Source organism: Pseudorasbora parva, chromosome 1 (genome assembly GCF_024679245.1).
Source record: "Pseudorasbora parva isolate DD20220531a chromosome 1, ASM2467924v1, whole genome shotgun sequence".
NCBI classification, from domain to species: Eukaryota; Metazoa; Chordata; class Actinopteri; order Cypriniformes; family Gobionidae; genus Pseudorasbora; species Pseudorasbora parva.
Window position 1 is genome coordinate 40,337,056 of NC_090172.1, and position 25,534 is coordinate 40,362,589.

Sequence of the window (25,534 nt, forward strand, 5' to 3'; positions counted from 1 at the left end):
CCATCTGTTTCAAAGGGCTGTTTGGAGAGCGACGACAGAGGAGTGAGGAGCTGCACTGTTTTTCTTATATTTGTTTGTGAAATACATTATTTTAGACTGTACTTTTTTATTTTTCTATTATAAAGTTGTAAATGTAGTAAGTCATTTTCCAATTATTCCAAATAAACCTTGCATAATAAACTAAAGCATAAACTACTGGTTTCTGTTCATTGAATACTTTTAACCTTTTAGTGTAGTCAGATTACATGCAATGTTTGTATTTAGGGGTTTACTATAAGATTACCCAAACAGAAAATATGCTAGCCCATCTATATGCCCATTGTGGCCCATAAGAGCCCTACATAACACCCATCTGGATCCCGTCATGAACCCATATGGGCAGACCCATGTAGGCCCCAAATGGGTGCTACCTGGGTTACCCATATGGGCCCAGTATGAGCCCATCAAGAGACTGTCATCAACCCATTTAGGCCCCATAAGGGTTCTGTAAATTGGCCCCATTTATTAGAACCCATATGGGATCCATGTTGGCCCCTATAATGAACACAAAAATGGGCCCCACTTAGAGCCCACTATGGACCCATTATGTTCCCCTGTGGGCTAACACACATGGGGCCCATGTGGAGCCGATGGACACAATTATACGGGCCCCACTTGGGTTGCCCATGAAGGGCCCAAGTGACAGCCCATCAAAAGCCCACATGGGGCCCACATGGAAATGTTGGCTGGGGTAGTATCCCATGGCCAAAGCCTGACTACCTACAGAAGATTTGATGGTTCTAGCCTCACAGTGACATGAAAGGAAAAACTTTTTTTTTTAAACTTGATTGTTATTGGAAGATTCACCTTTTTCTGCTGAAGCATCCCATGGCCAAAGCATGGCTTCCTACCAAAGCTACAAGTCTAGCCAGGATGTGATATGAAAGCGAGACATTTTTGGCAAAAACATAGCTTTTTATTGAAAGATGCTTTAGCAAAGCCAGTAGGGGCTAATGCAATGCCATGTAATGTAATACAATACAGGTAGTAGCTCATTCTGAGAGGAATTATGAGCTCTTTAGGATGTGCTGACACTCCATAAGATCCGTTTTATAATAATAGCAAAAGTTAGTTCTGATACAGCATCCCATGGCCAAAGCCTGGCTATCTACTGAAACTTTGATTGTTCTAGCCTGACAGTGACATGAAAGGAAAAACTTGATCATTATTGGAAGATTCACCTTTTTCTGCTGAAGCATCCTATGGCCAAAGGATGGCTTCCAACCAAAGCTAAGAAAGTCTTGCCAGGATGTGACATGAAAGCGAGACGCTGAGACCTTTTTGGTAAAAGCCTTGATTTTTACTGAAAGATGCTTTAGCGAGGCCAGCAGGGGCTAATGCAATGCAATGTAATGCAATACAGGTGGTAGCTCATTCTGAGAGGAATTATGAGCTACTCAGGATGAACTACCACACCACAAGACCCGTTTTATAAAAACAGAAAAAGTCTGTTCTGCTGTAGTGTCACATAGCCAAACCCTATCTACCTACCAAACTGTGCTGGTTCTAGCCCAGCAGTGACATAAGAGGGATAACTTTTTGAACAAAAAATGTATTGTTATTTTCTGCTGTAGTATCCCATGGCTAAAGCTTGACTGCCTACCAATGCTAAGCAGGTCCAGCTGGGATATGTCATGAAAGGAAGACCTTTTGGCAATAACTCGATTTTTATTGGAAGATGCTTTAGTGAGGCTAGAAGGGGGTAATCCAATGCACTGTAATGCAATACAGGTTGTAGCTTCTGAGGGGATTTATTAGCTACTCAGGATGTACTGCCACTCCATTAGACCCATTTTATAAAAATAGCAAAACTCAGTTTCGCTGTAGTGTCCCATAGCCAAACCCTTTCTACCTACCAAAACTGTGCTGATTCTAGCCCGGCAGTGACATAAAAGGGAAAACTTTTTGGGAAAAACTTGATTGTTATTGAAAGATTGGAAGTTTCTCCAGCAGGAGTTGGGCCTATTATACAGCTACATGGCAGGACCTCAGAACCTGTTTATCAGAACCTCCTTCGGCAACATGTGGTTCCTTCACTGCGAGCATCTCCCAATCAGCCCGCAATTTCCATGCAAGACAATGCTCCCTATCACACTGCAAAACAGGTAAAGCAGTTCCTTAAATGTGAGAACACTGAAATAATGAAATGGCCAGCCCAGAGTCTGATCTAAACCCCATTGAAAATCTATGTAAAATCATTGGTGACAAAATTATGGCTAAGAAACCCACTACAGTTACCGAACTGTGGAAGAGACTGGAAGAAGAGTTGACCAAGATCACACCGGAGCAGTATCTAGTGATGTCCTGTGGCAGCAGATGTGCTGAGCTCATTCAAAGCAAGGGCCTCTATACCTCCTACTAATTTATGACTGCTGTAAGCATCAAATTTTAGTTGTAATGTTGTTGTTTTTTTGTGCTGCAGATGTTATTGTTCTCTAATTTTGTATCACAGTGTTTTCAACAAAATAAAGGTTTTTGCTGAAGTATTTTGTAAAACATGCTGGCAGAACACCCGCAGCTAATCTTCCTTCAAATTTCAAGCAATGAATATTAACAATATTTCTAAAAAAAATATCTAATGTTTCTAAATTGTTCTCTGATGTTGATCTCCACTGTATTTATATTATACAGTGTATATGTTATATATATTTTCTTAGATAAACTACTTAATACAGCATTTGTACTGTCATAATGTAATAATAATCTTTACAAGCAAATATCTTGGTTACTGAGGAAAAAACAATGTAAGTTAATGGGATCAAATATTGAAGGCCATATAGGGTCAAAACACTGAACTGGACTAGATCCAAAAAGCAACAGTATGAACACAAAGGGTTCTAAGTAAAGGGTTCACATTCCTACTAAAGGAGACCAAAAAGGATCTGAGTCCTCTTTCAGGGACAGTGTGAATGTAAAGAGAACCGGGTTCTTTTTCAATTGGTTCACTTCTTGGTCCACTAAGGGTGTGTTCACATTTGTAGTTCGGTTAGTTTGGTTCGTTTGGACCTGACCAAAAAACAAAAACAAAACATATAGTCCTGGTCCGCTTAGCATTCACACTGGCATTTTTAACAGCGGACCTAAAGTTACCGAACCAAAGGCATAGGGAGACGGTCAGAACCTGATCGGTTGGCTTATATAACGTAGCTTGCTTACCGAACATTCAAAACAATGCTGTGTGCTAGATAAAACACGATCATGATCATGTACACATGCCATTATTTTACCAGCTAAGAAACTCATGAAGAGCTCATAAAATGTTCAAAACATTCAAAACAGCACCAGGATTTCCTCTGTTGTATGCAGAAAAGCGACAGTTCTGTCGTCTGTACCGTCAAATGGGCAACACGGGTCCTTTGATGAGAAGAACCAGGTATGCTTTTTGTGCGTTTTTTCTAGCATTTTCGAAACCTGCTTGTCGAACCAAATATTGATGAGGCACTTCCTCGTTGCTCTACGTTTGCCCTCTAACATTAACGTTATTCATTTTGGATACACCGATCTTTCCACGTCGTCAAATTAGCTGACAATACATCGCCTCTTGTGACATCCGTTTTTTGTTTTGTTTACATGTCTTTAGTTCGTTTGGAAGCGGACCGAGACCTATCTTTTTAGCGGTCTCGGTCCGCTTGTTTGGTGCGCACCAGGGTTCGGATGGCAGAGATCACATATGTTTAAATGGACCGCACTAAACGAGCAATCGCACCAGGGTTCGTTTTAATCGAACCAAACATGACAAGTGTGAAAGCACCCTTAAAGGAGTCTGAGTTTGGTTCTTTTAAAGAGGACCCAAGTGTAAAAACACCCTAAATGTAAGTAGTTTAAGCTTGTTTTTGTTTTTTAAGCTCTATTACCTTAAACAGATAGTTGTGGTAAACAGGATTAAAACTGTTTAGTGCTTTTTTAAACATTTAGAACAGTGCATTGCTGTCAAGACAAGAAACATTTCATAGTCATTTTCATGTTAATAAATAATTTTCATTCATATAACTAGCATGAGAGCGCAACAAGGCTGAATGTGTTGGCATAGCAAGGTGATACTTCCTGCCTGTTTGTCCTACAAAGGACGTCTCGTTTAATTCTGATTGAGGACACTCCATATACTGCATCCTACACAGGATGTGTCCTCCGGAGAACACAGCCTTCAAAATTTAACGAAATGAGACAGAGCTTCAGTATGTACTGCCACTCCATAAGACCCATTATGTAAAAATAGCAAAAGTCAGTTCTCCTGTAGCATCCCATGACCAAAGCCTGGTTACTTACCAAAACTGTGCTGGCTGTAGCACGGCAGTGACAGAAAGGGAAAACTTTTTGGAAAAAACTTGATTGTAATTGATTCACCTTTTTCTGCTGTATCCTCCCATGGCCAATGCCTGACTCCCTTCGAAAGTTAATGGGCAACTCCGGTGAATTTAAGCTTATCTTGATCGTTATACCTTTGTAAGTACAGTCTATAGAAAAAAAACTAACCGTATTGGTCCTTGAACATGTAGCTGTTACAGTTAATGCCCAGAGCCCCCACTCAGCTAAAACAGCAGCTTTGGGGGCATAAACATAAAGGGTGTCTTTGTACCTCTTAACAGGCATAAAATGCAATTAAAATGTCTGTCCAACATGAACAGGTCCCTTACATGACAAAGAGATGTGTTTAGCCACTTAGCCATTGTTTAAATTCATCTGTTTTAGATGGCTAGCTGTAGTCTCGCGCTGAAGTCCCGTGGGAATGCCGTTGTAGCTGGAAAAAAAAGGCAAATAGTCCAGTTGGGAAGAGCATTGTGTGTATGAAGAGGCTCTGCTCATCGGCTCGTCGGTTCTCAGTATTGAACATGTCCGAAAGAAACGGTTTTCAATTCTGTACTGCTCATCCAACCGCTGCTTGTTCAGTTACACGCACGCTCAGTTCAGTAAACGGTTGGAGTTACAACAAATAATTCAAAAAATTTGTTTATTTCTATTCTGAGGGACTGTCACTCATGTCAGAAAGTGAGCAAATAAAGTAACTTGTGGAATCAGCGCTGATTTGAGATGCGAACCATTTAGAATGATTCAGTCCGATTTGGTGAACCGGTTCGACCGGTTCACTAAAAAGATCCGGTTAAAAAGAATGATTTGTTTGCAAACCGGACATGACTAGAGTGATGATCAGATCGAGCTCACATGTGAAGAAGAAATGGTTCACGTTTGTGCCTTTCCGAATTGTGGCAACAGAATGCGGAAAATTGCAGCAAATGCTTTGATTACGATGACTAGCTTATAGACACAACACAGCGGGGCCAGTTGAAGGAAAATGCCATTCCGTGGTCGAATATCGGTGCAACCACTGTGGAGGTAATGTAAACTTTATTTATCCTTCCATTTGGGAACCCACGGCTTGAGGAAAGATGTGCAGTAATAAAATAATCATGCTTTACACACACAACGCTCTTCCCAACTGGACTATTTGCCAATTTAAACAATGGCTAAGTGGCTAAACGCATCTCGTTGTTATGTAAGGGCCCTGTTCATGTTGGACAGACATTTTCATTGCATTTTGTGTCTGTTAAGAGGCACAAATACATCCTTTAAATGTATTCCTCCAAAGCTGCCGTTTTAGCTGAGTGGGGGCTCTGGGCATTAAAGGCATAATATGTAATGTTTCAGCATTAAAAATATAAAAAAATCACTATATCTATGTTATATATTTTTTAAAGTTGTGTGTTTACATTATCCCGACAGTTCCAATTAACTTCTAAATCCAAAGAAATTAATATTTTAATTCAAAGACACGGACCGTGTCTTTATTTCCGTTATGTCGCCCGTCTATCATGTCATATCCGCGTTTGCGTCTTCCTGCGGAACTCGGCGGAACCGCCAAACTCAAAGAGGAACACTGACTGTATAAGGGGAACGTCTGATCATGACTACTCTTTGCCTGTACGTTCTGCCAGCTCAACAAAGTGCAAACGTACGGGTGAAAAAAATGACCCGAGAAGATTTTGGGACAGTAGAAGAAGTAAGAGACTTGTAAACCTTGGAGAAGCCTTTGAAAGATGGCAAAATCTTCGTGACAAGCTTGGACTGCAGAGAGATGCTGATCTCGCTTGCGTTTTAATAAACAGGTAAGTTAAGTAACCATTCAGCTAACATAATAATCATATTATCATAGCATGCTGTATGTTTGCATATTGCATAGCGATCTTGACCACATTGAGACGCGTTTAGCTGAATACATATACATTTTGTATTGTATCGGCGTTTCAAACAGGCGGATCCTGTGTTTTTGGAGACTGAAACAGCTATTTTTTAAAAACTGATTCAAAAGTTTATTTCTATCCGTATATTTGTTGTGTAAAACGCAGATGGACTAGCAGATGGACTATCTATTATTGGTTTTATATGTAGCTGGAGAAAGTAACGTTAGCTTCATATGGTAATATGCCACTATCTTGGTCAATTAATATAAGGTGACCTTCACTGTTGTCATATGTTAATACTAGCTACATATAATATTGATTTAATACTGATCTACTAATTCATATATCTCTGAGTTCCAAAATAAATGTTTATTAGAATGATTGATGAACGTGGGGAGCGACACAGCGCGTGTTCCAATGAACAAAATAGGCTATTGCTGGTTCTCTCACTCACTATGTATTATGGGTTGGTAAAGATAAACTAAATTGAAATGTATTTCCTTATTGAACAGTTGATAGACAGAATGATAGCAGATTGGTGCTTTAGCTTCAATTTCTACATTTCTACACGGAAACGGATGATGTCGCATCGTCCATATTTTTTACGGTCTATGGTATAAACTCATTCTCTCTAGCAACACCTCTCCAAAGTTTCTCTCATATTTATGGTAATAACTTTTGAACCCTAAGGGCTTGAAACAATATCCTTTCCTAGGCTTAAGCCAATTTGATTGCACCCTATGATAAAAATCAAAAATCATAAAAGTGGTCTCATTAGATTAAGGGCATTATGTCGGGATATCCAAATTTACCATATCTACCAGTTTGTCTGTCAGGCTTTTTTTTTTTTTTTTTTTTAAATGCTTATAACTTTGGGTGTGATTGACTATTTTTCATAGGAGTAACTTTTTATTGTCTCCTGAATCCTTGCCGAGTCCAACGACACCAGACTTGCCAGGTTTTGGTGCATGATTTGTGCAGTGTGGTAAAAGCGTCAACAAGTAACACGTCTATGGAGACGTGCATCAGATTAACTGACGTGTAGAAATTTACCTTTACCTGTTTTCACGGTGGCTAGACCGTGAAAATATAACTGTTGGAACAATTGTATGTACGAGACGGTGAGAGAGGGAGCGCGGCCTACGAACTCCTTGTAATAGGCCTACATGAAGCTGGCTTCTGCTGTTAAAACTGCAAACTATTCTAAAGTAAATTTTACTTTTAATTAATTACACTCCTGACTCTTGGTCTTCATTTTTCACTACTGGTCTTGGGTCATAAACCCCTGCTAACCCCTAACAAGAGTTTGAAGGGGACTGTGGGGACGGATGAGAAAATGTGGCAATGTAGTAAAGCTCTTCTGTATTTTCTTAAAGATGCAGGGTTCGAACACAGAACATAGTGTTTTTTTATTTTATTTAAAGTACATGAAGTGCTGAAGTTGCTTCATTTATACAAGATAAAACAAGTAGGCCCAGTGGGAAAAATTTAATCAATTAATTTTGAGAACAAATCATATCAAATATGATGTTAGGAGGATACTGTGTTAAATTAAACCATGTTTTTATTGAGAAAGCATCCTTCATGTAGCTATGTGTGGAATGGAAGAGGAGTCGGCATGTTGTCACTGCTTTTGTTTTACGGTCTGTGAGTGAGGCGCAAGAATGGTTAAAAGATGAGTTAAATAAAAATGGGGGTGCCTGTGTTAATTTAACTGTATTTATTTTTCTGAAAGAACCTGGATTACTTAAAAGAAAAATACATGTATTCATTTTTTTTTTTATTAAGAAAATGCAAATATCTGGCCCACACTCCAGTACAGCAGGTGGCGGACGCCTCCCGCCAACAAAAAGAAGACGAAGAAGGAGACTTTCCTGCACTGGTACAAACAAATTCAGGAAAATAAATTAATGCAATCCTGATATGTATTAAGAATAAAGGATTATATTATTGGATATAGAAGTATTTAGTTCATTATTTTCACACAAACTAGGTGGCTGTATTCACCTTTAAAGTTGGTTCGCAACCTGCCATAAAACCAAAAGAAAAGGAAGTTGCTGCACACCCCGGTACAGAGGTGGCGGTGTGCACATGAACACGTTAGTTGCGACCCGCTATGAAAACCAGAGAGTGAGGATCCTGTCTGGTGTTTTGAATGCCCCACCTCAAACTGTAGTTTATTATGAATGATCCGGTCATGATTAAAACCGAAAAGGTTTTACATTTGAACAGCTCAAAGGGTAGAAAGGTCCGTGTGGTTCGGGAGCATTATGTGAGGGAGCAGGTGCCATGTGGGAGCTCTTTCTGTCAAGCAAACTGTCACAACGGTAAGAAGCGGAGTATATATAAACTTTATTACAGGCTCTAGGCCCAACCACAACACATACAAAAAAATAAAAACAACAACAACAAAAAAAAAGGCATAGATACATACACACACGCATACAGACATACTTGATTCATGAGAGCCTTAACAGGCACGCATACCAATGTTTCCACAAATATGATTGATATCTGACTGAGCTGCACCTAGGGCTTGTAAGCATCATTATAATACTGTTTTGAGACTCATCAAGTCGGGACATAAACTTAAACATTAGGTTCCTCAAGAGAGCCTGTAAAGTGCTTAACCTTGAGTCACAAAAGAGCTTACTTGCACTGGTACTCCTGGGCTTTTTCAGCAGTATCCTTAGGCAGTCATTATATGCTACTTGAAGTTTACGCAGGGTTTCTTTTTTGTAGCTGACCCACAATGGGGCTGCATACATAGGGGTACAGTATGCACGAAACAATTTCACTTTCACATCATCAGAACAGTAATGGAATTTCCGAACTAACATGTTTGCTTGGACATACAACATTCGTCTATGCCTATACATATCTGCATCATCTTCCATCTTGTCAGTGATGATGTGCCCAAGGTATTTCGTACAGTTAGATACACAGAGTGATTGCCCTGACAGATAAAACATTGGAAAGTGCAGCTTCTGATCCTCCTTGGTCCTACATATCAATACAGCACTCTTGTTTGCATTGTACTGTACATCAAACTCAACCCCATACTCAGAGCATATATCCAACAGCTGTTGGAACCCAACAGTGCTGGGGGACATAATAGCCAAATCGTCTGCATACATCAGATGGTTTAACATATGAGACAGCCAAACATGAAATGTGTTGTTTACTATTATTGTTATCGTTTTTAGTGGACGCATCAGTATACATCAGCAGAGCTGGCTAACAAGAGGCAATCTTAAAATACGTGGTATTTAACTTCAAAACAGAACAAACTTGATTATGTAACTGTAAAGTTAATATTATTATTTTTTAAACATAGTATAATTTAAGTGTTACAGCTTTATGAAGTGTTAACTATCCAGAAAATCTTACTTATTACAGTAATTCCCATTATGGTGACTTAATGTGGTCACTCCCCCTGGAATGATTTTCCTATTCCATACTAGTTTAGGACGAACTTAATGTACAATTTTAGTAATTGAGCAAACGTTTGCAGCCTTTCGATACACTTCACCCTACCACATCAATAATGATCAGTGATTTTACTATCTGATGTTGTGGTGAGAAGTATTTTTGTTTCGTAGTTCATTTGTTCCTTGTGTAATGAATTTTCATATTGTGTTTACAATTTAAGATAATAATACAATATAATGTTGACCATTTGTGCTCTAACAGTTGGGAAGGTGCTGTCTGGAGATGTGACCCACTATGTGGTTCCGGATGTGGGAGTGGTTCGTGATTTCTTGGAAATACTGGAGTTTAGGGAGCTGCAGGGGATCGTTTTAACCCAGACAGCCTACCAGCACACCCGTGGACGCAGGTCATAAGTCAACCACTGAAATATTATTTTGGACATCAGTTTTACTTTATTTTCCTGTCACACATTGTCCATTTTTAAGCACTTGCTCTTAGTGTTGTGTGTGAATAAAAAGAAAGAAAATTCTTTCAGAAAAAAAGGGGATCGTTTTATGCATTTTGTTTTATCTTGTACAGGCACTATAACAGACTGCGCGCTTTACTGAAAGACCCTCGCCATGACTGCGTGCTGTTTGCCAATGAGTTTCAGCAATATTCCTATTGCCCCAGAGACAAGGGTGAGTCTCAGGACAAATGGAATACAAGGTTAGTCCTGACTATCCAGTATTACGCTTTCTTTTATGCATTGTGTACTTTGAGAAAAGAGTGTTAATGGGCTCCTTGCACATATCCACATGACGTCATCTCCGCAACGGGCAAATACGGCCCTCCCTTTTCCGATTTGGCGAAAGATCAGTCATAATTACTCTATATGGTCATGGTAGACTTGTGAACTGTTGGCATGAATGCATCCTTTTAAACACAAAAAACACAGAAATTGAGGTCTTTAAATGGGATTGTGCAGCAAGTATGGCATTTTATTAAGTAATAAATAATGATATTTGAAATCCAAAGCTGCACACTGTAAACACAATCCCATTCAAACACATCATAATAAAACAAACAGAAAGCAGTAACGAACAACTTAAGCAGCTTTTGAAAAAAGTTAAGCACATGCAAGGCAGCAACAGTGGCCAGAGGCTTGAACAGCTTGAGCAGTTTTTTGGAAGTTGAGCACATACAAAGCGATAACAGAGGTCAAAATGTAACATGACCATTTTAAGCACAACACACAATTTGAACTCGAACCTTTTGGAACTGCTGAACTCGGAACTCTGACATAAATTACAAGTGCAGCCCTACATTTACATAGTGAGGTTTTTCGTGCTTCTTCATGGATCTGAAACAGAAAGCCTGTACAGCGACTTCACTTGTGGCTCTGTCTTTGTTTGACACTAATGCCAATCACATATTAACACAATAATAAGTTAGGCACATACATGTAAGCGTATAGGACACAACAATATACATTTTTCCGCCTAACACAAGAAAACCGTAAGTTACTACATTACAACACGCATATTCTGTCAGACTGGAATTGTTTATTAGCCTAGCAAGCTAAAGTAAGCCATAAAGTTTGAGAGATCTAGATTTACCTTCATATCCGTGGATGTATGAAGATGCATACATCTTAAAGCCCTTCTCTAATTTACTGGTAGGTGATTTGGAGGAGGACTTGCAAAGGCAATATACGTCCGTTATCGAAAGTTTCGGGCAAGTCTTGTAAACATCTAGTTTAGAAAAGAGCCATGTTTAGACCGGAAAAGACTAAGCCGCATTTTCGGTAAGGAAGTAGTTATGTGCAAAGAGCCCATAGAGTATGGAGAAATAGAGTATTAATTTGTGTAAGCCTCCAAAGTGTTATGCACTTTTTTTCCAATAAACAATAGAAGCATGCATGCAATGCTATTTTTATATGAAACCTTATTGAGAAGTGAAGCTACTTCCATGAGACATCTCTGATTTCCTGTAATCCCTAATAGGATTAGAGGAAAAACCAGAACTGCATAGTTCCTAAAAATATTTGATCACTCATGGGAAAGTCAATTTTATCTGTGAAAAATTATGTTGATTCTTCCAGAAAAGTGTACAATGCAGCAGTTTGGTACTATAATCATCTAGCTGGACTCCGACCAGTGGTCATGATTACAGAAGATAGTGACGCTATTTCAGAGTACAGTGCCTTAAACAGCGGAGTGTATGTCATCTCAACTCAGGTATGTTGTATAGTGTTGGATTGTCAGTATCTTTCTGGAGTCAGAAATGTTTAATGACCACTAAATTGTATAACTTACTTTTGTTCCAGTCAGGAAACAAATTTCCTAAATAGTCGTGCTAGGTTCTCCTTTATCATTCAACTCTTTTATTTTATTTAGTTTACATTATAAAAAAATATTTATTTTTCATGTCCAGTCAGGGTTTCCGTGGAGTCATACATTTAACAATAAGAATTTAAGGCCATAAAAAGTCATAAAAACGTCCAGATTTTCCATACAAGGTCATAAAAAACAAAACAAATGTAAGGCCTAAAAAGTCTTAAATTCGCTGAGGCATTGCGTTCTAGGTCTTAAATAATGTTAAACAGGTCTTAATTTTCCAACGTTCATGTAACGCTACCTCATTGAAGTGCTCTCGCCTCCCGCAGCGCGCGTATTTATTCCATGGTGTTGTAGTTCTTTCTTTTACTAGTCCAACTATTGTTCGCTGTATTACAACTACAAATTACACCAGTATGCATCTTCTATTGCAGCCAATCAGCTTTCGTGATATTGGCACGAGCCTCTTTCAGATTGTACCCCACAGACGCATAAAACAGATTTTATTCTTCAGCTGACGGTTCTTCCAGTTTCGCGATCGTGAAAGCGAAGGTGAATCTTTCTTGCAATCTTGCATAATAACCAAATAAAAGTATAATATACCGGATTGCACTAAAAAAAGTTAATAACAGTGATGTAAACGGCGAACTCCGATGTCAGACTGCGTGTGTTTGCTGCCTGTCAGCGCACAAGGATGTGTTATTTCTAGGCTCATTAGCCTACTCTCGAACAATTAAATATACACATTATGCATATGTCTATATCCTGACTTGACAATAGTCTATTGTCATTTATTTATAAGTAAATATTTTATTACTGACCAGTTTATTTGATTACTTAATTACTTGGAAACTTTTTACTTATATTAAGCATTTGCTTATTGCTGTGGTTTACTTGTTACTGGTTATTACTGGTTTACCACCCCAAGCGATCGTGTTATAGCACACCACTGGACCAGCCTTTTTTTGTAATACCAAACAAGATTCATGCATTTTGTTTGTTTTACTGCCATGTTTGACTATTGTTATGGTTAATGTGGCATCCTAATTATGAAAAATAAAAATGTTCGCAAATTTATGGAAGTGACTACCACAATATAAAATAAAATTATTTTGATTAAAAAAAATTAACGTGTGTTTGTGTGTGTGTGTGTGTGTGTGCGTGCGTGCGTGCGTGCGTGCGTGCGTGCGTGCGTGCGTGTATATTTTATATACTTGCAAAGCGAATTATTTTATTTAAATTGAACAAAGTATTCGTAATCTTATTATTCATAGCTACATATTCATATGTATATATATAATATACATATGAATATATAGCTGTGAATAATAAGATTACTAATACTTTGTTCAATTTAAATAAATTAATTTGCTTTGCAAGTAATTTAGTGATTCTGCATTTTCTATGCATGTTATTTTTTATTGCATGATATAGGTTTTAAATTTAATTCATAATGATCTTAAAAAGGTCATACAAAGTCTTAAATTTGACTTGGTGAAACCTGCCGATACCCTGGTCCAGTGGATGGTATTTAGGATGTTTGATCATACTGTCATGGTCTGTTTTGTTATAATGAATGGCTTATCATACATATCCCATTCTTATGTTTAATTTGTCTTAAATTTGTAAAGAGCTGGGTGTTCTGCAATTCAGTAAAAAGTCATCAAAACATTTTTTTTTAAGTGCAATAAATGAGACCAACACACTTGTCCATTAGTAACACCAGTGAACTCTATTGTAGGAGTACCTGTTAAGTTTCTGGCCAGACGTGCAGGCTGCCCACGATCTGTACAACTCCATTGCTCAGACTCTTCAAGAGCGAGAGAGTGAAGGAGCAGAGAAGGTGTACACTGAACACCTGCCTGCTGAGGTGCTGGAGGCTGGTATAAAATCTGGAAGGTACATCCAGGTAAGTAAACTCTCAGAGATGCTCCTGTTTTTGATGGCTACATTCCAACCACTCTTTCCCATTTAAGGGCCTGCTCAGTGTGAACAAACATCGAGCACAGCAGGAAGCATTTGTCCGTTATGAGGGTTCAGCCAGCAAAAATACAGGTAATAACAACATACTTTAATCAGTCATTGAATTTTTTTCAGATTACTGATACTTATTGAAATTGATGGGTTTTATGGTCTTTTACCTTTTATCCTGTGATCCTGTTTTTTAGAGCTAAACAGTGATGTGCTGATCAGTGGAGTGAAGCATCGTAACCGGGCGGTGCATGGAGATGTGGTTGTCATAGAGCTGTTGCCCCGTAATGAGTGGAAGGGCAGGACTATGGCACTAACAGAAGGTCAGGGGGAGGAGCGGGCACAGGAGGACATCCAGAGTCAGCCCTTGCCCACAGGTAACCATAAGTATATGATGATGATTCTGGTCTAAAACATTCTGAGCGGAACATGATGAGTGACCGACCAGCAGCCAGATAAATGGACATGCATTTGCAATTGGTTTCAGAAGTCTGAAACCACTATTGAAAATGCTTTTATTTAGCATTTTTCTAATTTAATAAAAAAAAAAATTATCACAAATTCTGGTATGTGTTTGAATGACAATTTTATTTAAAGGTGCCCTAGAATGATTTGAAACAATATGTTAAATTGTTCTCTGATATCTAAATAGAGGGTATGTGGCTTATTTAAGGTCAAAAATTGTCCAGATACAGTTTTACAGGTCCATTTACAACCCTAGAAATTGTCCCTAGGATGAAATGCTCTGTTTTTGCCTGATTTGGAAGGGTCATTAATATTATTGCAGAGTTCTGCTCTGATTGGCTGTTTCACTGCATGGCTCAATGACAGCTAACACATCTATACCATCCGTCATGACAATGATTTTACAATGATAGCTTCTTAACTTTGAATCACGAACTGAACTGGGTAGCGCGTAAATATGTTGTTTGTACAGTAACATTACAGTTTGACAGTAGAGTACTGATTTAAAAGTCAATTTATTTAGCCAAACAAAGTAGAGGCCACTCAAAATAATCTGTCATGTTTACTACTCACCTGCTTCAAAATAATCATACTTCAGTTCTCAAAAATGTATATCTATTTAACAAATTGAATAAAAGCCTTGTCAAATGACTATCGTTTCAACTTAGATGGTGGAGAAGGTGAAGTTAGCTACAAGGATCGACTGAGCGATCAGCCAATTTAGCGATCAGCGATCGGCTAAACAGTAGTAGTAAACGTAGTTAGTTTCTGAGTTATGTGTTGATGATTAAATTTAGGCTCATTTAAATTTCAATCTGTCAAAGGGGATCAACATTCGTACTGTTGTATTTCATGAAACCACTGGCAGGAAATATTAACTTTTGTCATTTGACAAACTATTTTGCCCAGGTTAGAAAAACTGTCCGTGCTGAAATGGGCCGAGCAAACGAACGATTTTGAATTAAATTGTTGTGGTATCCGATTGTAAATAAACATCAACCATGACTGTTGACAATGTTTATCTGTGGGAAGGCTAAGAAAAGTCCTCACATCCATTTATTCATGATCTGCCGTCTTTGCTATCCTCACGTGATGCTTTTTTACCTGATAGAACTCCCGAAGATTCGACTGCGCATTTCTGCCTGACAGTGAACATTGGCTGGCATTCAAATGTTGGGGGCATACATATTAATGATCCCAGCGATTGCGTCACAGGTGGCGATATGTTGAGAATCGCTTGTTTTTTCGTAGTGTTTATCACAAACAAGATTTACATATGAAGGAGGAGGCAGTGGTGGACTCACTGTATGCGATGTCCATGTACTGAACTCTTGTTTTTTAACTATGGCAAGGTTAATTAAAGTTTTCATTTTAGGGCACCTTTAAGAAAATATCTTGTTCAAATGGGACGTTTCTAGTTTCAGTAGGTTTCTGGACACTACAGCTTGATAGCTTTATAAGTTGTGTCTGTTTTTAAAGATATATAATTTACTCGCCCTCAAGCAATCCTAGGTGTATATGACTTTCTTCTTTCAGACGAAATACAATCAGAGTTATATTAAAAAGTGCCCTGTCTCTTCCAAGCCTTATAATGGCAGTAAATGGTAAATGATATTTTAAAGGTCAAAAGATCGTGTTAATCCATTTTTAACGCTGGGTGTTATTAAAAGCCTTTTGAAGCGAAGCAATGCTTTTTTAAAAGAAAAATACCCATATTTCAATCTTTATAGCCTAAAAAACTAGTAGTCGACTTGCAACAAAAGAGTAACCCCTGACGAGATGAATGACATAGGATGTAGGAGTTGTGTAAGTTTGACACCTTTTCAAAAAAAACTCCAGCTCCTCTTCTTTTATAAAATCAAAATATAAAAGAAAAATGAAAGAAAAAGAAAAAAAAATTAAATTGCGTTTTAGATTTATTTCGTGACCGGTGTTTAGTTTTGATATATCCACTTTGCTTTCGCCTTCAACAATGTATCGGGTCACAGGGTTTTTTTTGTGTGCATACGTGCATGTTTTAGGCCATCTGCCGGAAGCTAGCTATTTTGGCTATAAAGATTTAACTATGGTTATTGTTTTTACAAAAACATATTGCTTTTGCCCTCTCAGAGCTAAGAGTATGTTTATGATTAATGGATGTACTTTTTTTAGCTTCAAACTCCATTCACTCCCATTATAAAGCTTGGAAGCATCAGGATATATTTTAACATAACTCCAATTATGTTAGTCTGAAAGAAGTCATATACACCTAGGATGGCTTGATGGTGAGTAAATCATGAGATAAATATAGGTGGCCTTCATATACACCTATGATGGCTTGAGGGTGAGTAAATCATGAAATAAATTGGGGTGACCTCTCCCTGTAACTCTCCTTTTCTGTAGGCAGGGTGGTGGGTATTCTGCAGAGGAACTGGAGAGACTACGTTGTGACATTTCCTCCTCTTGAGGAGGTGCAGTCCCAGAGCCGAAATTCACAGAAGATTCTGGTCATTCCATGGGACTACCGCATACCTAAAATCCGTATCAGCACACAGCAGGCTGAGGCACTACAGGTGGAGATATAATTTGGTATTTTAAGCGCGTTATGGGATGCAGTAAAAGCTAGATTAGTCTAGACTTGTTGCAAGCAAGTGCAATCTAATGTTCATATCATTGTTGACACCCTTTGTTAACACTAAAACCTTTAGTAGACTTACTACACTAGTGAAATTAGAAATGAATGACTGAAGAACTAGAATTTAATATCACGGTTTCCACAAAAATATTAAGCAGCACAACCGTTTTCAACAGAAGACTTAAGTAATGATGCTGAAAATTCAGCTTTGCCATTACAGGAATAAATTATGTTTTGAAATATATACACCTATGATGGCTTGAGGGTGAGTAAATCATGAAATAAATTGGGGTGACCTCTCCCTGTAACTCTCCTTTTCTGTAGGCAGGGTGGTGGGTATTCTGCAGAGGAATACCCACCTCGTATACCCTATACACCCTACCCATATATATATATCTTTTTTTTTTTTTTTTTTTTTTTAAATACTTTATATTACATTGTAATAGTATTTCACAATAAAACTGTTTTAGTGCAGCCTTGGTGATCATTAGAGACTTATTTTTAAAAACTTTTGAATAGTGATATAAGTTTTGTTCATCTGGCATGCTTCTCTGTGCAGGACCAAAGAGTAATTGTGCGCCTGGATGTATGGGAGAGTACTTCTGTCTACCCAAATGGTCATTGTGTGAGGGTTTTGGGGAAAGCAGGTGAGCTGGAGACTGAGATTCAGACCATTCTGGTGGAGAACTGCATCCATGTGCCACCATTCTCAGAGGCGCAGGTAAGGTCATAGTGTTAGCATCTGAGTTGAGACAATTTGAACTATTAAAAGAGTGAATCCCCAATAGTAGACCTTCCAGAAAAGGACATGGTATATTACCATAAAATCTTTGTTTCTGAACGTCTCTTCAGTTGCGAGAGATGCCAGTTAACACAGAGGAGAACCCGTGGCAGATGGACAACAGTGAGGTGTCCTCTCGACGGGACCTGAGAGAAACACATCTTGTTTTCAGTATTGATCCTAAGGGCTGTGAGGACGTGGATGACACCTTGTCTGTACGGATGTTGCCTGGGGGGAAACGTTTAGAGCTGGGTGTCCACATTGCTGATGTCACTCACTTTGTGAGGGAGGGCTCTCTTACAGACCTAGAGGCACGGTCCAGGTACGGAGATTTTCCAGCTATTCAATATATATATAGTGGTCGATTAATATTGATTATTATTATTAATTATATCAATATTACACATTGATAAAAAAAATTGAATATCCTGTTTTTGTCTTACTAATTAAGAATAATGGTGATTCACATGTTTGTCAAATGTCCGTAGTGAATGTATGTTTATAAATATTTACATAACATGTTAAAGCTGGGGCCTATACCATGAAGCCGGTTTAGCTGGTTAGCCAGATATGTTTAAGCTTAGTTTGTGCCAATCCTGGGTTTTAGGTACCATTAAAGTGGTTTGGCTTTTATCAGTGTTCATCTCCATAGTAACTTATGCTCCATGGCTAACCTGCTCCAGGGCAGGTTATGTTCTGGATTAGAGATCTCAAACTGAAATTGGACCAGCTGTGAGTAAAGTGACACACTTCTAATGCAATAAAGCCACTACCCCTGTTTCTACTCCAAATTAAAGGTCACTACATAGAAAACTGACTTATATATATATATTTATAGAATTATTATACCCTTAATCAATTACACATTTATCATTTTAGTTAATCAATCATTAATTTGATTGATCAATCATTCAAATCATTAATTTAATTGATTTGAAAGGCACTTTGTTAAAATGTGTATAAATAGCCTAAATAAAGTCATACAAATAAGCTTTAAAATTAATAAATAAAGCTATAAAAAAGAAGCTTACATGGCTTAAATGTTCAATTATCTCTATTTATCAACTAAACTAACTTCATAACTTTTACTTGCATTGACGTATAATATATTATTCTTGCTGTGTAATTTTCTTCTTGCTGTGTAATTTTTTTTTTAAATTCTTAAATTTTTAAGAAATTAAGTGTTTTTAAGTGTGATTAGCTGTTCACTGCTGATGTCACAGCTAAACTCCTGAATTCAGGAAGAAAGCTAGCTTAGAAATCTAGACGCACCCTAGCGGCAGCAAATTTAATCTGCCCGCAAGTGTCGTCTAGGAACTCTCAATACCCTTATGAGCTGTATTCCCCTCACTCTGGACGGGCCAATCACATCGTGTATAGAGTCGGCGGGCGGGGCCATAATGACGACGGCCGAGTTGCGTTTGCATGCTTCTAGTAAACACAGAAACTGGCGAACGGCGGCGGTCTTTCCAATCAGTTTTGACTGCGATTCTGGAAGTCTTGGAGTTAAGCTTTTCTCTGAGAAAAGAACAAAGAACGGCACTGACGTCATTCTTAAAAAGGGAAGATGTGTTCGGAGTTTAGCCGACCGGATACGGTGAATGTTTAATGTATCAACAAGCTCTGTTTCACCTTCGTTGCTCTGGTTGGTGGTAACGCTATCCTATCGCGTGCAGAGGGAGTTTCAAAGACAACCGTTTATTCCGCCCCTCGGATTGAGCCCTGTCAATGGTGAGTTTCCAGACCAAACATCTTGATGTGGGTCTGGCTTGTCAGGCTAGATCAAAGCCTGAGTTGACAGAGAAAGCTGATGATCAGCATCATGGTACCAACAAAGCCTGAATAGATTGGTTTGGTTTTGTCAACTTGAAACTAATCCTGTAAACCTGAGTTTGTTAAACTTCCATCATGGTACAGGCCCCTGTTGTCTGTAACTTTTTGTTTTTGTTTTCAAGATTAACAAAAATTATATAATCAGAATGTACAACATAAACCCATTTTCCAAACCGGGTTTTTGTTTTACCCTGAAAACTCATTATTTTACACTATAATAAGTGTTTATATTGGGACAATTTCAGGCCGGTCTGGTAGAAACCGCTGCAGTGCACAGGAGCACAGTGCTTGCGTGACTCATTATGACCATAGAAATAAACAGAGAGAAGTAGCTCTGGCTGCAATTTTCTTCCACAAGATACATGCAGTTCTGTTTATTAACCACTAGAGTGCAAAAAGTTACGGAGCACAGCTTTAACTAATCAAAACAATTATTATTGTATACACTACCATAAGTTTAGGGTCAGTTTTAAAAAAAGAAATTAATATTGTTATTCAGCAGGTATGCATTAGCTGGCAGAGATGCAAAAGTGACTGTAAAGAGATTAATAATGTAAACAGTTGTTTATCCTAGTGGTAAATGCTAATACATTTTGAATTTCTATTCATCAAAGAATCCCTAATAATCCCTCTTTTATTATGGTGTCCATAAAAAATATTAAGCAGCAAAATAAGAAATGTTTCTTGAGCACCAGATCAGCATATTAGAAAGATTTCTGAAGGATCATGTGACTGAAGATTGGAGTAATGATGCTAAAAATTCAGCTTTCCCTTTACAAGATTAAATTACATTTTTAAAATGCACTAAAATAGCAAACGTTTATTGCAATAATTCTGAAAACTGAATTTTTGATCAAATATCAGCCTCGACAAGCACAATGAGACTTCAAAAAAAAAATTTTTTTAAATCGACCCTATCAAAAACAATGGGGGGAAAAACAACAACCCTAAACCTTTGAACAGTAGTGCAAATTGATTTTTGGTTTCAGGATTTCAAATCCCACCAGATTTGAATCAGCTCTCATTTCTAAACACAGGGCAACCACTTATTATCTTGCTGACCGGAGGTATGACATGCTGCCAGCAGTGTTGAGTGCTGACCTGTGCTCTCTCCTTGGAGGAGTGGACCGGTGAGTAACACAAACCTTTCCCTGCTATTTAAAACTTTGAAAGTGACCCTAATTGTGCCACTGGAATCGGTGTGGATTTTCATAACAAAGATTCGCTCTGTAATTTGTTCCAGATATGCCATGAGTGTCCTGTGGGAGCTGGATGCTGAGTCTCTGGATATGTGTACAGTTTGGTACGGTCGCACTCTTATCCGCTCCTCCTATCAGCTTCACTATGAGCAGGCCCAGAGCCTGCTGAATGGTGAGGAGGTCGAGGTGCCCGAGCTCGGCCATCTTAAGGGTTCGCAGCGGGACCAGAAACTGGCTGAGCTCTTGCTGGCCCTGAAGACTCTGACGAGGGTAGCCCGGCACCTCCGGGCACAGAGAGATAAGGGTGGTGCTCTGGAGTTAGAGGGGGTGGAGGTTAGGGCTCAGCTTGATGAGGAAAAGAACATTACAGCCCTTGTGCCCAAACAGCCTCTGGAGGTTCATGAGACTGTGGCAGAGTGCATGATCTATGCCAACCACTGGGTGGCACGCAAGATACAGGAGAGCTTTCCACATCAATCTCTTCTGCGTCATCACCCACCACCCAAACAGGAGTTCTTCAATCAGCTAATCGACAGTGCCAAGGCACGTGGCTTCAGTATTGATACAAGGTAAGAAAAGAAAAAAGTTCATGATTTTTTTCTTTGATATGTTTTGAAAGAAGATTCTTATGCTCACAAAACCTACATTAATTTAGGACAAATACTGTGAAATAGTATTATTGTGAAATATTATTACCATTTAAGATGCATGTTTCCTGTTTTATTATATTTTAAAATGTATTCCTGTGATACAAAGCTGAATTTTCAGCAGTTGGAGTCATTACTCCAGTCTTAAGTGTCACATGATCCTTCAGAAATTATTCTAACATGCTGATTTGGTGCTCACCGAACATTTCTTATTATTTGAAAACAGTTTGTGGAAAGTGTGATTTTATAAAAAAAATTCAGGATTTTCTTTGATGAATAGAAATTTCAAAAGAACAGCAAACTTTTGTAACATTATTGATGTCCATACTGTCACTTTTAAACAATTTAAAGCATCCTTGTTGAATAAGTGTTAATTTCTGCCATTCTTACTGAACCCAAACTTTTGAACAGTACTGTGTATATAAATAAAAATAGAAATATGTATCATTAAATCAATACAGTCACAAATAGATTGTTTACATGTGTGTATGTTCATATGTCTGTATGTAATGCATTTTGTTTAAACTAGGTCAAACAGGGCCCTGGCTGATTCTCTGGAGCGAGCTGCAGATCCTCAGGACCCCCTGGTAAACCGGTTATTGAGAATGATGGCCACACAGGCGATGTCTAATGCTCTTTACTTCTCTACAGGATCCTGTCCAGAGGAACAATACTACCACTATGGTAAATGATTTTGATCCTCTCATTATTACAGATTATTTGAAGTCTCATTATTACAATTTACAGATTTTAAACAGTTGCTTTCATTTTTATAGTATAAATAATATGAATACAATTTCTACCTTGGTTTAAAACCTCAGTAGTTTTGCTAGAACTAAACGTTTGTAGGTATAAATCATGTCTTGCTGTTCATGTTGTCTTCAGGTCTTGCACTGGATCGATACACTCATTTTACCTCTCCAATCAGACGATATGCTGATGTATTAGTTCACCGGCTACTCATGGCTGCCGTTCAGCTGGAGAAGGAAGGATCACTAAGCAAAACTTTGGCCAATAACAAAGAACTCGAGGAGCTGGCTCAACAAATCAACAATAAAAATAGAGTATGGAGAGCGTTTTTTTTCCAATATTTTAACAGTGAAACAGTAATGATTTTCTGGGAAATTACCCCAACACTTCTCAAAGTCTCTGTTTGTGTAACAGGCAGCACAGCACGCACAGAAGCAGTCCACAGAGCTCTTCCAGTGCCTCTACTTCAGAGATAAAGACTCCAACACAGATGAGCGCTGTGTGGCTGATGCTGTGATCTATGCTGTCCGAGCTAATGGTTTCCTGGCCTTCGTACCACAGTAATGGCCCACTTATGGAATATGTATTTGCTTTGAACATGGTTTAGACGATTCTATTCCACCGGCTGTGAGGGGAAGACCACATGTCCCAAGATTCTGTGCTCAAACTTGGCGTTTTCAAACTACACCTTTGTTATGAATAGGCGCCCTCTAGTGGACGGAAAAATGACAGGGCAGCTTTAATAAACATTCCTTATTATCAATGTTGAAAACAGTTTATTTTTGTGTAAATGGTGATTAAACACAATTCTGAATTATTTGATGAATAGAAAGTTAAAAAGATCAGATATTTTTTACAAAGTTTTCAGTTTTCTGTCACTTTTTAATTTATTTAATGCATCCTGAATAAATGTCTTCAAAAATATAACTAACCCCAAACTTTTGAATAGTAGTGTACACCAAAAGTAGCTCTTTAATATGTTTTGTAATATGTAATATGTTTTGTTGGACATGATGTTTGATGTCAAGCTGCTGTAACATTTTTGTAACCTGTTTACACAGGTATGGTTTGAAGGGAGCTGTGTACCTTAAGGATCGAGAGGGTCAGGTGGTCAGTGTTGATGGAGATGGAAGATGCGAATGGAAGGCTGGGATATTGCAGAGATACCCTGACAGGATCAGCACCTGTACCAGCACTGGAACCCATACCTTTTACCTCTTCGACCATGTTACAGTAAGTAAATATCCAGCAAACAATAAAAAAAAATCACATTGTTTGTGGTACCTTTATCTGGACTGTAATAGATATGTGCTTGTTACGTCCTCTGTCCTTTTGTGTCTGTCTCACTCCACAGGTTCGTATCACTGTAGAACCGTCTCGTTGCCATGCCGACAGCTTGTGTCTGCAGCTTATCAGGAACAAGCCCCATTGTGCTGTGCAACCTGAGTCCCAGCCAGCTGGTCGTGGTCGGTCTGAGCTGGTTCAAGAAGTGGTGCGCTGGGCAGAAGAGGCCTCGCTCCAGGCAGAGGAAGAGAAGGGGAGGAAGCCCAAAATGAGCAGGGAGGAGAGGAAGTTCAGACAGAGCAAAACACCAAACCTCTATGTCCTGTTACAGGAGATCAGTGAACTTGCCCTGCTGGATCTGTCTTTATGCCAAATCAGAAATACAGAGGAACAGACTTGTACTGCATCTTCTTAGCTTTATACTGCGGTTACTACAATACACACACACAAACAGAATATTCTACACAGACGGCTTTGTAATATTTGCGAGATTTATGGCTGTCATGATGTTCTGTTGAAGTGTCCAGATGTGAACTAACAAACAAGAGCTATGCTTATGAACCCTGGCTCCTTAGCATTGTCCAATACTTGATTTCGTAAGGGAAAACATTGGGTCTTCTTATAGCAATTTGATGGAAGCTTATTTCTCTAAACGATTAATAAATAATCGAAGATAGGATCACAAAAAGCATGCGATTTGCATGGCCTTTTCATGACTGAAATCATTTAGGCACATCTGTAAACTAGTTTGAGGCAAATGAAAACCTCAATATTTTTGTAGGCTTAGACTTCCAAGGTGTTTGCATTAATGCTTTCTATTTTGATAAAGTTAAATATTTTTTATAAATAAAATTTATTTTTGGATGTCAATAATGGTTTGACGTGTGTATTTATTTTCTCCTTTGATTCTACAGAATCAAAATGCTAGACACTTGTCTCCATTGATGGCTTGTACACACTGCCTGACTTTTACCCAGATTTTGAGTTGAAACGTTGTCAAAATTCAGAGCCCGTTGACAGACCTGACTGAAAATCATGTAGTATATGATGTGCACAGATTTTTGTTCTCATTCATCATACTCTTGACAAGATACACATTTCTGAATGAGTTTGCAATGTTCATAACTTGGAAGGCTGGTAGTGTGTAACCCTCAATCGTTTATTGTACATGCATGTTTTCTCTAACAATTTATAAAGTAATCTGTTTCGATTTTAGAAGTTGTGTAGTGTTTCCTACGGAAGCTTATTGCATTCACTTGAGAAAAATCTACTCTGTTTTTCTGAATTAATGACTTAATTATCTCAGAATTATGAGATATTTTTTTCTTGAAAAAAAAATATATTTTGCTCTGTTTTTCTGAATTAATGAGATCCCTCAAAATCCTGCTTTTAGCTGGATTGCATGGAAGTTAACATGTCCCGCCTTTCAAGTTTAATCCAGTTTTATTTTACTTTGGGTTTGAAACATTGCTGCTGTCTTTATGTAATATAAATGGTATTGTTTTTAGTGCGTCAATTTTGGGCAGACACCTCAAGAATTTACCTGTTTCTCCATATCAGATATGGTATGCTTTGCAAGCCCGATCTCATAAAAATGCATAAATAGTACAAGTGTGCAATCTCGTGGAATGTATACGCCAAAATGAGTTTTGGTGTGCATATGGTAGTTTTTCACGTGCTTATGATACGCACTTTAAGGCGTATTATACGTACGTACGAACCACCCACCCCACCACCCCCAACCTACCCAAGAGCATGTCATATGCACGCCATAAAGTGCGTATCATATGCACGCGAAAGACTGCGTAACACTTGCATTATCTCAGTATACATTCCACACAATATCCATTCCAGACGATATACATTAGACACGATTTCACACTCCTATTCAAGAAAAATTCTCATATTTCTGAGATAATTAAGTCATTAATTCAGAAAAACAGTAGATTTGTTTTTTCTCAAGTGAATGCAATAAGCTTCCATAGTTTCCTGCCTTTAATCTCACTTCAAAATATAGAACTGCAT

At 38.3% G+C, this 25,534-nt stretch overlaps 1 protein-coding gene across 1 annotated transcript; it reads left to right on the plus strand.

Moving 5' to 3' along the window:
* The first annotated feature begins 8,257 nt into the window (after positions 1–8,257).
* Positions 8,258–24,330, plus strand: dis3l (DIS3 like exosome 3'-5' exoribonuclease). The gene is made up of 17 exons (XM_067440422.1): positions 8,258–8,542; positions 9,909–10,053; positions 10,227–10,355; positions 11,731–11,866; positions 13,707–13,874; positions 13,942–14,020; positions 14,134–14,313; positions 16,784–16,953; positions 17,575–17,736; positions 17,868–18,118; positions 20,667–20,759; positions 20,873–21,397; positions 22,005–22,159; positions 22,361–22,539; positions 22,640–22,785; positions 23,287–23,458; positions 23,580–24,330. The coding sequence occupies exons 1-17, from the start codon at positions 8,398–8,400 to the stop codon at positions 23,922–23,924; spliced, it is 3,180 nt and encodes a 1,059-aa protein (XP_067296523.1). The 5' UTR covers positions 8,258–8,397; the 3' UTR covers positions 23,925–24,330.
* The last annotated feature ends 1,204 nt before the right edge of the window (positions 24,331–25,534 follow it).

Excerpts from the sequence above, each read along its gene's own strand:
- dis3l (XM_067440422.1), top strand. The coding sequence starts at position 8,398 with ATGAATGATCCGGTCATGATTAAAACCGAAAAGGTTTTACATTTGAAC. Across the intron at positions 21,398-22,004 it reads GGCTTCAGTATTGATACAAG|GTCAAACAGGGCCCTGGCTG; the intron begins GTAAGAAAAGAA and ends TGTTTAAACTAG. Across the intron at positions 23,459-23,579 it reads ACCTCTTCGACCATGTTACA|GTTCGTATCACTGTAGAACC; the intron begins GTAAGTAAATAT and ends CTCACTCCACAG.